This window comes from Lithobates pipiens, unplaced genomic scaffold (genome assembly GCF_037356315.1).
Source record: "Lithobates pipiens isolate NorthernLeopardFrog02 unplaced genomic scaffold, aLitPip1_a1.2 Scaffold_16, whole genome shotgun sequence".
NCBI classification, from domain to species: Eukaryota; Metazoa; Chordata; class Amphibia; order Anura; family Ranidae; genus Lithobates; species Lithobates pipiens.
In genome coordinates, this window is record NW_027507748.1 from 355,060,423 (window position 1) to 355,075,433 (window position 15,011).

General features: G+C 37.7%; 1 protein-coding gene and 1 pseudogene across 3 annotated transcripts in view; one reads left to right on the top strand and one right to left on the bottom strand.

The window, feature by feature from the left end:
- CSMD2 (CUB and Sushi multiple domains 2) overlaps positions 1-15,011 on the top strand; it is a 1,348,498-nt gene that overhangs the window by 922,810 nt on the left and 410,677 nt on the right. For 2 of the 3 annotated variants that reach the window (XM_077481921.1, XM_077481922.1), the window contains exon 13: positions 4,715-4,897. The exons of the other annotated variant lie outside the window; for it this stretch is intronic. In XM_077481921.1, the coding sequence (XP_077338047.1) occupies positions 4,715-4,897 (183 nt within the window). The remainder of the gene's footprint in view (positions 1-4,714; positions 4,898-15,011) is intronic. 3 annotated transcript variants of the gene reach the window in all.
- On the bottom strand, positions 12,860-13,555 carry LOC143981475 (small ribosomal subunit protein eS6 pseudogene; annotated as a pseudogene).

Sequence of the window (15,011 nt, forward strand, 5' to 3'; positions counted from 1 at the left end):
ATATATATATATATATATATATATATATAAATAACATTTCAATATGAGTCACAAAACACTTTTGATCAGTGGCACTGTATAGATAATGGTCGCAGACTTTTTTTTTTACCCTTTTTTTTACATTTTGTTTTACATTTTTTTTTTTTTTTTTACATTTTTTCACACTATTTAGAAAAAAATCGAAATGACAATTTTACACTGTGGGGTGGCGCTGTGGCTGTAAGGTTTAATTCATGCATTTAGTTAATTGTTGCATTGCAGCCCCATTTAACTCAATGGGTGGCTTTGACAGGCTATGCTGCCTGTCAAACTCTGCGCCATGAGTTAAAAATGCTGTGGCTGCAATGGCATGTGTACAGCTCTGTCTGGCTGTATTGTCACAATTCAGTTGGGGAGCTGGGATGGTACAACTTTGATTTTACTGCCTCCCCCTCCCCACCTCCACCTGTCTAAAAGAATACTACAGTGAGGGAAAAAAGTATTTAATCCCCTGCTTATTTTTGTACATTCGCCCACTGACAAAGAAATGATCAGTCTATAATTTTAATGGTAGGTTTATTTTAACAGTGAGAGACAGAATAACAACAAAAATATACAGAAAACCGCATTTAAAAAAGGTATAAATTGATTTGCATTTTATTGAGTGAAATAAGTATTTGATCCCCTATCAATCAGCAAGATTTCTCTCTCCCAGGTATCTTCTATACAGGTAATGAGCTAAGATTAGGGGCACTCTCTTAAAGGCAGTGCTTCTAATCTCAGCTAGTTACCTGTATAAACGACACCTGTCCACAGAAGCAATCAGTCAGTCAGATTCCAATTTCTCCATCCTGGCCAAGACCAAAGAGCTGTCCATGGATGTCAGGGATAAGATTTCAGACCTACACAAGGTTGGAATGGGCTACAAGACTATTACCAACTAGCTTGGTGAGAGGGTGACAACAGTTGGCTATTCGCAAATGGAAGAAACACAAAATAGCTGTCAATTTCCCTCAATCTGGGGCTCCATGCAAAATCCCACCTCGTTAAGTATCAATGATCATGAGAACGGTGAGGAATCATCCCAGAACTACACGGGAGAATCTTGTCAATGAACTCAAGGCAGCTGGGACCATAGTCACCAATAAAACAATTGGTAACACACTACGCTGTGAAGGACTGAAATCCTGCAGTACCCACAAGGTCCCCTTGCTCAAGAAGGCACATGTACAGGCCTGTCTGAAGTTTGTAATGAACATCTGAATGATTCAGAGGAGACCTGTTTGAAAGTGCTGTGGTTAGATGAGACCAAAATCAAGCTCGTTGGCATCAACTTAACTTGCCATGTTTGGAGGAGGAGGAATGTTGCCTATGACCCCAAGAACACCATCCCCACTGTCAAACATGGAGGGGGAAACGTTATGCTTTGAGTGTGTTTTACTGTTGGGGGGACAGGACAACTTCACCGCATCAATGGGACCATCAAATCTTAAGTGAGAACCTCCTCCCCCCAGCTAGGGAATTCAAATTGGTTTACAGATGGGTATTCCAGCATGACAATGACCTAAAACATACGGCCACGGCAACAAAGGAATGGCTCAAGAAGGAGCACATTAAGGTTCTGGAATGGGAATGGCCTAGCCAGTCTCCAGACCTTAACCCCATAGAAAAATATGTGGAGGAAGCTGAAGGTTCGAGTTACCACACATCAGCCCCAAAACCTTGATGGATTGGAGAGGTTCTGCAAATAGGAATGGGACAAAATCCCTCCTGAGATGTGTGCAACATGGTGGCCAACTACAAGAAACGTTTGACCTCTGTGATTAACAACAAGGTTTTGCCACAAAGTACTAAGTCATGTTTTGCAAAGGAGTCAAATACCCTTTTTCACTCGTTAAAATGCAAATCAATTTGAAACTTTTTTTAAATGTGTTTCTCTGGATTTTTGTTATTCTGTCTCTCACTGTTAAAAATAAACTTTTCATTAAAATTATAGACTGATCATTTCTTTGTCAGTTGGCAAACATACAAAATCAGCAGGGGATCAAATACTTTTTTCCCCACTGTATGTCTGTTGTTGTCTGCCAAAGTCCATCATGTCGATTTAGGTTACACCAACGTATCAAAACACAAATGTTTTCCAATGAAAGAGGATAATTTAGATACTGTAGGCAAATTAACTTCTAGCAGTAGTGCCAAAAGTGGGGAATGAAGAGACATTGGTGTAAACTGGAAGGAATAGGGGTTGATTTACTAAAACTGGAGAGCTCAACATTTTGTGCAGCTGTGCATAGAAAGCTTGCAGGGTTTTTTGTCAATGATTAATTGAACAAGCTGATGTTAGAGACTGATTGGCTACCATGCGCAGCTGCACCAGATCTTGCACTCTCCAGTTTCAGTAAATCAACTCCATACAACATGGTGGCATGGTGCTTTAAAACCGCTACAAATTGTGTGAACAATATTGTAGAGCTTAATGCTAAAATATAAAGAGTTAATCAGATGGAAGCCATTTTGTTTCTAATTGTTCTGTCTACTAGTGCATTCTGTATGCTTATTTTCTTATACCGTGGAACTGTTTTTTTAGTTTTTGTTTTTCAACAAAAGTGAGTTAAAATCTCCCAAGTAGGGACACATACATCAGTCTGAAAGAGGATCTATTCTTCCCAACTCTTGGTCAACAATTTTGTCAGTAAAACAGCTTACTTGAAATGTTATTAAGCTTACAGTTCTTTTAGTTATATACAGGCATACCCCCCAGGGCCGTCTTTAATATTGATTGGACCCCGGGCAAAACTTTTCTTGGGGGCCCCCTCCCATGCAGTTTCACTCTCCACCTGCTCTGAGACATACAATAAATAGCAACTAGACTCAAAATCAGTTTACTGAATCAGATCAGACAGCTATTGTGATTGGTTGCCAGAGGTTTCAGTGTATCATTACCGCTCACTGACTGGTTGCTAGATGTTACAGAACACATTACAGCTCACTGGTTAGTTGCTGGAGGTTACATCACATGATTTCTGCTTGTTGATTGGTTGTTAGAGATTACTGTGGATATGACCTCAGGGGGGCATGATATACATATCAATGCTGCCGGCCGCCTCTATTTACATATGAATGCCAGTAATTTACATGTAAACACAGGGTCTCCTGAGTCATCTGGGACACAGCACAGGACTAAAACCTCAAGGGGTGAAGGAATTTAAACCAGCATAGTTGGCAAGTATGAAGCAGCTGCTTTGGGCCCCACAACAATGACAGGGCCCAGGGCAGCTGCCCCTTTTGCCCTGCCTTAAAAACGGCCCTGCATACCCCACTTTTAAGTACACAATGGGGTTTATTTACTAAAGCTGGAAAGTGAAAAATCAGGCTCACTTCTGCATAGAAACCAATGAGCTTCTAACCCCAGCATGTTCAATTAATTAACCCTTTAAATTACACATTTTGCAATGAGTTAGTGTGACTCAAAATGTGCTCTACCAAACGGTGGAGCAGAACATTAAAGGGTTAAGCTTTGGTGATAAAACCTGGAAGCTCATTGGTTTCTATACAGAAGTGAGCCTGATTTTGCACTTTCTAGCTTTAGTAAATAAACCCCATTGTGTACTTAAAAGTGGGGTATGCCTGTATATGTATTTAGTAGTCTTCATTTAGGGTAGGTAATGTGAGTAACACGAACAACATGTTTGAAATTTGTTTTGAGTAGGCAGACAATTTCATGGCACGCTGATGCAAGAACCAAACTGTAAAGGAGTTTAATGAAACTTAAGAACAAACTCTAGTATATGCATGGTATCATAATGTATGCACCCCCTTTAATATAGAAGATGTGTTGTGAGCCATGGCTCTGTACTGTAAGCCTAGTTGATTTAAAAGTTAAAAAAACAGCAAACACAGATTAACAGTAGATGAATTAAATGTCTTGTTCAGTTATAAAACGTAATGACACCCATGTGAATAAGTACGGTTTATATACAAATTGCTCATCCAGAAACGTTGATCTCATGATATGATTGTAATATTTGAATATGTAATGAATCTCCGTACTCACCTTTCGTTCATGTCTGCAAGTGGAATTATATACTTGCATTCCAAATTGATTTATATAAAAGAGCTTTTTAATAACATTCAAGAATACATTTCTAATTTTCTGAATCTTATCAGAACGGATGATGTTGGAGAGATAAAAGTGCTAAGGTAGAGAGCAGAGACGAGCTATGTAATTTGTGATCTGTGTACCGATGAATTGGCAAATCCGAAATTACACAGAAGAAACAAGTTTTTTTTTCTGATCCGTTTTAATATACCCTTGCTGATCTGCCTGTTCTGTGATAAATATTACAGATCGTAAATCACAGTAATTGCAGTTTGTGATTTGTCCACTTTTTCATGAGTTAGGTGACTTGACAAACATCCATTCAGATCAGCAAATCACAATTCTCTTGTGCATTGGTATGTTTATGCTTCCTGTCCTGTTGGTAAATCGAACAAATCTATTTCCTGTATATGGCTGTGTTCTTTTACAGTGTTCTCATATGCCAGATTCTACAATGGTACTTTTACATAAATAAACTCCTATTTTATGTTTAATTGGCCTCTAAATATAATTTCCTGGAAATATATACAATCCCTATTCGAATGAAAATCAAAGGTGGAGGCCACATAAAGTGTAAACTTCTGCAATACTGATGCATACATTTTCTCACAACACTGTTATGATTTTGTCTTTCAGAAATAGACCAGGGGAGCTGCGGTGATCCAGGCATTCCAGCATTCGGAATGAGAGAGGGCTCCAGATTCCGACATGGAGACACTCTGGTATTTCGGTGCCAGCCAGCCTTTGAGCTGGTTGGACAGTCGACAATCACATGCCAAAAGAACAGCCAATGGTCTGCCAGAAAACCTAGTTGTGTGTGTAAGTGATGAGAGGAGTTTGTGTGTGTGTGTAAAATCAGGCCAGCCAGCCAGTAATGGGTGCTATGCACCCACTCATCTTCCACCCTTCCTTTCCCCTAAGGCAATAAGGACTCAGAGTGCCATGCAAATGAAAATACTAATCGCATGCTAATAACATTCATATTCCATTTTCAGCAGTAATTTAGGCCGCTCAACAAGGGAGAGGTGCAGCTGGAGTTACTGCCTCTCTAGGAGAACCTTATTTTTTATCATGAAATATTCATGTTTTAATTTAGAGGAAGAGAATTTCAGCAATCAGGCAGTTTTTAATGTACCTTGCGCTGTGTTTTTAGCTGAGTTAACTCTATGGATGTTGGTTAAGGGTTTTCCAGTAACTACACGAAGGAGGATTTTTCAGCGACGTAGTGCAATACAGTTCCTTGAGGCAAAGCTTCACCAGGTAACTGTTAAGTGTGAATTAATCCTCACAAAAGGATTTTGTGATGCATAATCTTAGTGCACAGGAGCTTTCTAATGGAAATGAGCTACATCATTATTAATATGTATGTCTTTTTTTATGCTCTTGGGAATAACTGTCATGTCCAGTGCCCTAATGTGAGGGGCGATGTGGGCTTTGTACAGTGGAATGACTTAATTGTCCATGGCATAGCAATGCCAATGTGCTTCAAATAATCAGTTGGTGTTCTTCAAAAAAAGAATAATTTAAATTGTAACTCCTTTTTTGTGACAAATCTGATATTGTAAAACAGGACAGGATATAATACACTTCGTAGATAGTATGTAGTACCTAGTTTATTTTGTGGAGTCTTTTAAAATATTCAGTGAGCCCTACAGGAAATGTTACAATTTTACTTAATGCCATGCTTTTTATTCTACAGCTGATAACAACTTTACCATAGAATGTTCATATAAGCCCCGTTTTTTTATACTTCCCACATAGCAACAAGCACATTTTGAGCATTCTGACCAGGTAGAGTTTAAAACTTCAAGACATTGGCAAATAGAACAAAACAGGTACTGATTGCATTCTACAAAGTTGAGTATCGTGCTGTCCTGATTTTGATTTTGAATTTATTCTGCAAAATATATAAAGTTGATTTTACTTTTAAGTTGTTGAGAACCCCCCTAAAGAACTTAGGCCCAGTTGTTTTAGTTAACATTGTGCTTGCTCTTCTTGTTCAACTTTGCTCTCAGTCATCAGCAAAGGAGATTGGTACTGAGCAGCATAGGTCTGAAGAAAAGGGTTTTAGGTGATGTTTGGTAATTTTCCGAATATATGTGTAATGTATGTGACCATCAGCTGACATATTAAGGTTGTGTACAGTAGTTATGACAGAAGACATCATTCTGTTCTAGTGATAAATCTTTAAACAAGTGTGGCCTAATTATTTCCTTATCAGCCTTCTCCTGGAAAAAATATTTATCTGATGGCATTATATTTCTGCTTTTATCTAATATGTGCATAGTTGGAGACTTTATTACATATATAACATTTGTATTTCCAACAGTGATTATACTGATAAAAAAACAGTGACTTGAACCCTTGTCTATATATATATATATATATATATATATGCATGGTCATCTTTTTTTTTTAAAGATTAGAAAAATCAAATGTAGAATATATATACTCACTGGCCAGTAAAACAGTAATTAGTTGGGCCCATTTTGCCCTGATAACAACTACTGTATGTTTTATACTCAAGGATTTATATACAAGGATACCATCATGTTCTGATCTTAAAGCTGTCAATGCAGCCAACAGTGCATTCTGCAACTCGCACTGCAGATAGTTGGCTGTTCCCTTATATTAATGCTGCATTCAGATTGATCCCAAAGATACAAGCCACACTGGTGAACCCAGAATTCATCAGACCAGATAATGCACATATATTTTGGCACTTTATCATCGATGTACTCTGTGTTGTTACCTTCTATTGTGCCCATGCAGTCATGGGTTACAACGCATTAATTTCCAATATGCATACCTACATTTTTATAGTCTATTCCAACAGCTCTAGGGTTAGGGCAATGCTTAAATGCATGTTCTTGGCACTAATAGTCAAGGCTGTTTAGGGTCTGTTAGGTCATGCTATAAGCCTACTCTTGGTATACAGATGCTAGCAGTGAAAATGGTGGGTTCAGCACTGCTGCTAGGGAAAGGTTTTTATTTTTCAGGCCAATGTGTGTGTATGTAAGTTATAGTTGTCTCTATTGACATATGCTATACTCTACATAAAATAGGTGTATTTGTATACTGTATACACTTAGCTTCTTGGAATATGCTGGTCCTTGTGAGCCTCTATTTCTTTAATGGCAATTGTGACCTGCATGTATTTCTACAGGCAGCATTTTGGAAAAGCAAGAGAGATACTGAATACCCGGTCCTCGCTCCATTCACAAAACTCATGAGCCTCTGACTACATCTGGCACCATGAGAACAATTCTACAATTTTGCATTTAGTGCTGGTGCTATGCAGTTTAGATTAGGTTATAAACACTTCAATGTCATAGAAACCAGTTTTTTTTTTGGCAATGGAATTAGCCAATCCAATATGAAGAAGTTTTTCCCTTTGTTGTGTGAACCAGTTCAGATTTTTTTTAGACTGGCTTGGCTAAAAGTGTGCAGAAATCATTCCTTTGTATTCTTAAAATACATCTTTTTTAAATGACATAACTTGAAAGTAGTTGAAACACGGGGAGTATGAAATTAATTTGTGCATCTCCAGATACATCATAATTACTCAGTTGTTCAGAAGAATCCCAGGTTTGAAGTCACCTCTCTAGAAATGTACCTATTTGAGCATCAACCTAAAGTAAATATTATCTCTGTTTTTACATGCCCAATTGCTACTGTTAAATTCTAGAGAGAATAAGTACTTAAAATAACAAATATCTTAACAAATTAAGTAAAACTGCATTATCCTTTGGACTTCCAGATATAATCATTGTATCTGCTCCTATAGCCATGCTTGCTAACATGAGTATGAGTATGATCACACAATACATCAAAATGATGGTGTGACCCAGTATCAAAATATTTTTGACATCACAAAGGTGGAGAATACCATTATGAAGGTGTAGTTAACGGATTGGGTCGATGAATGTGGAAGTATGTAAGAGACTGTAATATGTAGAAAATAACAGATATAGTCACAATCATTTAGGAAGTACATAAAACATACACAGCTTTAATGATATTGTTCCCTAGACACCTAACAGTGTACACTTTGACATTCTAAAGCTGGCCATAAATTATTAGGTTTTTGTGTTCAGCCAGCTGGCTGACCAAAGAAAATGAATAGTTTCCTCCATCTACACATGTTAGATGGATGGAGGAATCCCTTCTGCTGGGATATTGTATTCTGACATGGGACTTGGTGCTGTCAGAGTACACTGATCAGCATTTGTTCAACAGACATCAATATAACAATAGACATCTGTAGATTGGGGATGTCCACACACTGATCAAAATTCAGCAGAATTTCAACTCATCTATGGCTACCTTTAGTCTCCTACTAAAGTTAGAATGTTAGGCCTCCCTTTAAAAAATATATTTGCTGCAACTTCATCTGCACTTACAATCTTCACATAGCCCTCCTTGCAAAGTCCCACACATGCATGTTGATCCTTCCAATGAAGTCCCCTTAATGCAACTTCCTGTGACGGTTTGAGCATTGTGGGCGGCACAGTGGTGTAGTGGGTAATAGTCTTGCCTAGCAGTAAAAAGCGTTGCCGGTTTGAATCTCAACCATGACACTACCTGCCTGGAGTTTGCATGTTCTCCCTGTGCCTGTGCAGGTTTCCTTCGGGTACTCCGGTTTATTCCCAAAACTCCAAAGACATGCTGGTAGGTTAATGGGCTTCTGTCTAAATTGTCCCTAGTATATGAATGTGAGTTAGGGACCTTAGATTGTAAGATTCTTGAGGGTAGGGACTGATGTGTATGAACACTGTATATGTAAGCGCTGCGTAAATTGATGGTGCTATATAAGTACCTCAAATAATCATAATAATGGTTTGACAACAATGCTGTACTGCTCCTAAATTCAGAACAGCATGGCCACTTTCATGTAGGATGTACCTGCTTGCATTACAGTTGGATGAAAATGTTCTGGGAGTGTGGCTTTTAGCATTGTCACTGCTGATTCATAAACCTATAGCAATAGTGTACGGTAGGGTGAGTGTGTGGAGACACAAATGAAAGAGGATTTGGTGCAATCAGTGAAGATAAAGGGAATATGTTGTTTACTTTATGAAAATTGTGCATCACATAGTACCTGAATTTGGTACTTGTTTAGACTGTCATACAGGAGCCTTTAGTTGTAATTTAAGCTTACAGGATTGTGAATTGCAAGATCAATTCTCAGCATGTAGTCACTGGTAAAGGGCAATAGTCATCTTAAATTTTCTCTCTATCCACTCTCAGTTTTTTTAAGTGACAAAGTGAAGGCATCTAGAGTTATCTGCACATATCTGCAGCAGCTACCATAGCCTCCTCTACATCTGAATGTTGAGATATCCTAATCAGGCAAAGTTCTGGCACTTCACTTAGAAGTGATTGAGTTAGCCTAACCCTTCCCACCTCCCATACATTCATATTGGACAATAGACTTGTTTATTCGTTTTCGTCCGAATGCATTTTTGTCCAAATTTGGGGTATTTCGTTAACATTTTAACAAACTATAACGAACGTGCAGAATCTGAAAACCGAAAGTTCCGACATAAACAAATGCTTTATTTTCATTTTCGTTGTGACAACAGTTCGATATAGATTTGACATGAAGCTGACAATAGCAATCTGTGTCCAACGAACCTGTGGTTCAATGTGCCTAACCTTAGCTCTATTAGTCCAGGATTATTCTACATAGAGAGAAAAGATTCAACATAGAGAGAAAGATTCAACATCAAGAGAAAATATTTCACATAGAGAGAAAAGATTAGACATTATAGAGACAATAGCAAAAAAGATTGAATGTGTCTAACCTAACTCTATTAGTCAAAGATTATTCTACATAGAAAAGATTTGACATGAAGATTCGTTGAAGCAGTGACTGCGAGTGGACATTTATGGTCAAATACTCCGCCCATAGGCTATACAAGAATTCTAATGTTGGTTGACCAGTAATAATAATTAATAAATATAATTATTACTAGTGTCATACAACATTAGAATTCTACTAAAGCTTGTAGACGGAACATTTGAACTGAAATGTACTATTGCAGCGTTGTACAGTTTAGCTGCTCCGTCGAATCTTCTTAAATCATTTGAGAGACACCATCAGCCTTCAATGACAGATTCAACCTTAATTATTTCGGACGAATGCATTTTTTAATGAAACAAAATAAATAAAAATGAATTTCAGGAGTAACTAAATAAATTCTGAAACAAAATTTTGGAATGAGGCAGCTTATCGTAGTGACAGGTTAGTAAAAATGTATATGGGGAGGAGTTAGTAGTCAGGCACTATCATCTGCAAGTCTCAGAGTTAGGCTAATTCAGAATGGCCCAGCATTCAGAAGTAAGGGGTGCAGACACCTCCAGTTGACAGAGTTGCTTGAATTTCCTTGTGGGCAGCTGGATAGACTTCCAATGGCTGTGCAGTCCAACGCACTGACCCAAACGTATAAAGTATTGGCTTGGCTGACATATCCTATCAGTAATATCTCTGGCACAGGTTACTGGGTAAATTTAACAATAACTGGTAGAAATTATTACTGTAAAAGCTTTGGAAACCTGATATAGTTCCAGAAGAGCTACCAGTAGCTTTATCATAAAGAACAAAAAAGCAGAAAAAGTTGAAAGTATATATAAAGCTAAAATCATATAACTGCCAAGTATGAAAGGGTTAAACCCCCTGACAGTTTTTTTCCATACCATATGTGTGTGGATATGGATTTTTTTCCCTCTAGGCTTAATCTGGGGACAATTTAAAATGATGACTTTCCAATCACTTTTAGTTCTGGTGAAAAAAGTCACAAAGACAAATAAATAAGGTATATCTCCCCAACTGTAACATACACAGCATTAAGAACCTACCTATCTACCTTTGCTACTCAATCCAAAACTAAAAAAAAAAAGTTTAACTTTAAATGCACGTGGCTCCTTAGAAACAAATTATCTGTAAACTCTCTTCAATTGCCAGTGTCTTTTTTTGTACTAGGCACATGTGTTACGAAAAGAACGTTATTGAGGTTCAGATATTGAATTCACTTATCAACCTACCACCAACTTTTTGTTGAAATGTGAAGTTTGTCACAAATATTGTCTTTTTTAAAACATAGGGTTAGTTGTACCAGAGACAAAAAAATGGTTGCGTTTAAATGCAATAGTGAGGGTTGCTTTAAAATAATGTCAACTAAACCAAAAAGGAAAAGCCAAGCATGTTAAGGGGTCTATTAAAAATGTAATCACCAAACTTTTGCTCAGCTTTCACACCTTTGTTTAAACTAATCCAATTAGAAAAACGTATGGATTTTGGGTAAAAATTTGTGAATCTTAAGTAAGAACATTTATATATACACCTCAAAATGTTATTTATTGCAGTACTGCAACAGTATAGGCCCATTCACAATCGTGGGTTGTGGCAAGCACACATTAACACACATTACCACAATGCATAGCATGTGTGATACATTGCAGTGCCATTCATGTGTTGTTACTGTTATGGTGCACTGTTTTTTGTTTTTTTTATAAAAGGCTCATCTATATTTTTTTCATCCATTATGGTCCATTGGCAGTGCATTCATAATGAACATTAATGTGTGCCATTAAGAGAATTAAGGTTTGTGCATTAACCCACCTCAGTGGAGAACTTGCATGTGGACGGGCCCTAAAAAAGTAAGTATTTAATGAAGGTTATGCAAAGGAAATATTAATCTGTATTCAGAAAACAGCAAGTTTTGCATACAGTACTTAAGCCAAACTAAGACGATACAACTTTTATTTTACTTGGCATAAATCTGTAGTTGTTGTTGTGCGTAATAATTAGTTATTTATTTTCATTTCCACCTCTGCAAAATGTCTCCAGGGATTTATGGCCACAGCAAATTTGGAAACATTTTAAGCCAACCAATTACCTCTACATATCGCAAAGCAAATATTTCCTGGGTTTCTGTCAGAAGAGAATGTTTTTACTGCAGTATTTGAACTGAGGAATTTATCATACTGTAGAAGCAAGTTTATTTATAAGTTCATACATGTGCTTTAGAGAAGGGGGAGTAGCAGGATGTGTTGAGTAGCTGACAGTCTAGGGAAGAAAGTGATGTGTGCTTACACAATCTACCATAGCTTTTGTGAAAGGTAATGTAAGCTTTGATCATGAAAAGCTGCTAAATATCAGAGGGACATATTTTTTTCTGGGAAAAATATGACTGCTTCAACAAATTGGGGAACTAAAACGTTGAGTCATTGTAGCAAATAGGAGGAAATAATAATTTCAAATTGTTGATGAAAAACTTTTAAGAGACATTTAGTGACAAGATTTTAAAAGCAGCAACTTTGGCAGTCACTGATAAATCTAAAGTGGTTCGACAAAGTTTATTTTTGTAAAACTTGGTAGTAAAAATTCAAACACTTTGGAAACAAAACACCTTTGCAGTGGGAAGTTAAATCAAAGCACGCCTTTTTCACCTACACATGCTCAAGTCAGGCATTTTAAATGTCTTATTAAAGGAAAGCTTTGAGGATATAAATATAGAGCAGCCATTTTTGATTGTATATATATATATATATATATATATATATATATATATATATATATATATAAACCAAATTGAATCTGTGCATACCACATTCTTTTTTCTCAAACCCCCAGATCAAGTCAATAGCATATACATAGAGATTTTGTAGACACCAAAGCCTTTAATGAAATTTGCACAAGTTGATCATTTACAACAAATGTATTTAAACCAGGAGACTTTACTCCTGGCTGGATTTACATGTGGATGCTCTCGGTGATTAAAGTTTACGCCTCTTGGCAATCTGCTCCTCACACTTCTCTGTTGCTCCCTTTGTTTTCTTAGCAAGGAGCTTGGCATGCTTTGATGCTTCCTCTTTATTCTTCTGAGTGTGCTGCTTCTTCAGGGCAATACATCTACGCTTGTGTTGAAGAATGCTAGGTGTTACAAGACACTGGATCTTTGGGTAATCCTGGCCTTCTTCCTTTCCTTAGCAAGAGGCTTTCTAACCACATATTGGCGCACATCATCTTTTTTGGACAAATTGCAGAACTTGCAGATTCGGCTTGCCCTTTTAGGACCCAAACAATGTGGAACAGTGTTGTCTGTGAGGCAAGGGATGTCCACCTCACCTTTCCTGACAATCACGAAATTCAACACACTTAAGTTGACATCTACAGTACAGCCACGCACAGACTTGCATTTGTACTCGCCAGTCCTCCTGGGGCGGTAACAGGAGTGACCCTTGCTCAAAAGCAGACAGACATGGTCATGGGTGAGAACTCCCTGTTTCATGGGGAAACCTTGCTTATCGTTGCTGCCACTGATGTGCACAACATATCCCTTCCATGCCTCATCCAAAGGATCAGCTGAAACTTCTCTGGCCATTTGTTTCTTATAAAAAAGTACACAGGTTGCGTTCATTGTCAACTTCAATCAGCTTCTGGCAGCCAGTGGGTGGGTGGGAAAGAGATATTAAGCTTCATGTCTGCACAGTCTTTCTCAGGTCCCCCCCGCTGGAAAGAGGAAGCAGCCTCATATTTTTTTATCTTTTGGCTCTACGGCTGCCACCTTAATCTTGATCAGTAATGGCAACTTCCCTAATGCTCTCCTCACTAATTGACTTTAACTTTTTGGTTATTGTTCACCTGTAGACTTTTTTAATAAGGCAAAAGCATTGGGGTTGATTTATTAAAACTGGAGCGTTCAATATCTAGTGCAGATGTACATGGTAGTGAACTAGCTTCTAACTTCAGCTTGTTCAATTCGGCTTTGACAAAAAACCTGGAAGCTTATTGGTTTCTATGTAGAGCTGCACCAGATTTTGCACTCTCCAGTTTTAGTAAATCAACCCTATTGCGCAAAATACATCAACTCACTTGAGTTGATGTGCGTAGTGCCAATTATTCATGGTATATTTAAATATTAACTCTTTATTTATAATGGTTCTGTGTAATATGGCTTTACCTGAGAAAGATTAACCACATTAAAGGTACCGTTCCTGATACTTTTGGACCTTGAAGAAGGAAAGCAAATTAAAAAAGTATCATGGATAGTACTCAATTGCTTTTGCCACATGAAACACCCCTCAAGCCTTTTTGTTGCTATTAGGGGTCTGAATACAGGCGGGGCAAAATATTTTTCTATTCTTTTCTCGATGAAAACAGCCTCCTTGAGAAGGCTTAGGCCTCTTTCACACGGACGTTCTGTTTTTTCTGCTTTTCATCCATCCGTTGATGGATGAAAAACCGACATCAATGCATCTCTATGGAAAAATACATGTAAACGGATGATTATCTATTTACATCCACTGCTGCCAACATCCATTTTTTGGAATGGATCAAAGCCCTAGTTTTCTTCCATTGGTAGTGGATGTAAAAAAAAAACTGATGTACAACAGGCATCCCCTGCAAGAAAAATTAATTTTTTGATAAGATACTCCCTATAGGAAATCGAGTCTAAAGGGATGCAGGCCCAGGAGCTTTCCTCATTAGTGCCCTGCAAGTGCTGCAGCTGACTGATAATTATAAAACCACTCCCATTAGATTCACTTTCCCACATGGGCACAGAGAGACACAGAGGGATTTCTTCAGAATTACAAAAGGTAGGAATCTGCAACAAAGTTTGTTAAAATCCTTGCAATGTACATAGATCACTCAGAGGGGAATGTTTTTTTCTCAATAAAAGTGTTGTTATGCTTTAATTTGTTTAGAGACAGGAAGTAAAGTAAAATCTACCTAAAGGGACATAGACCACAAAATATAAAGGAATGTTTAACCATTCAAAGTTAAAAAAAATACATTGTGTATTTAGACATACGTTAATCATTTCAGCTTCCTGCACACTAGGCCTCGTTTACTGAGGTGTAAACAAGAGACATTACCAATTGACTGACAGTCTGGGCTGGAGTTCGACTTCACTGCCATGATTTT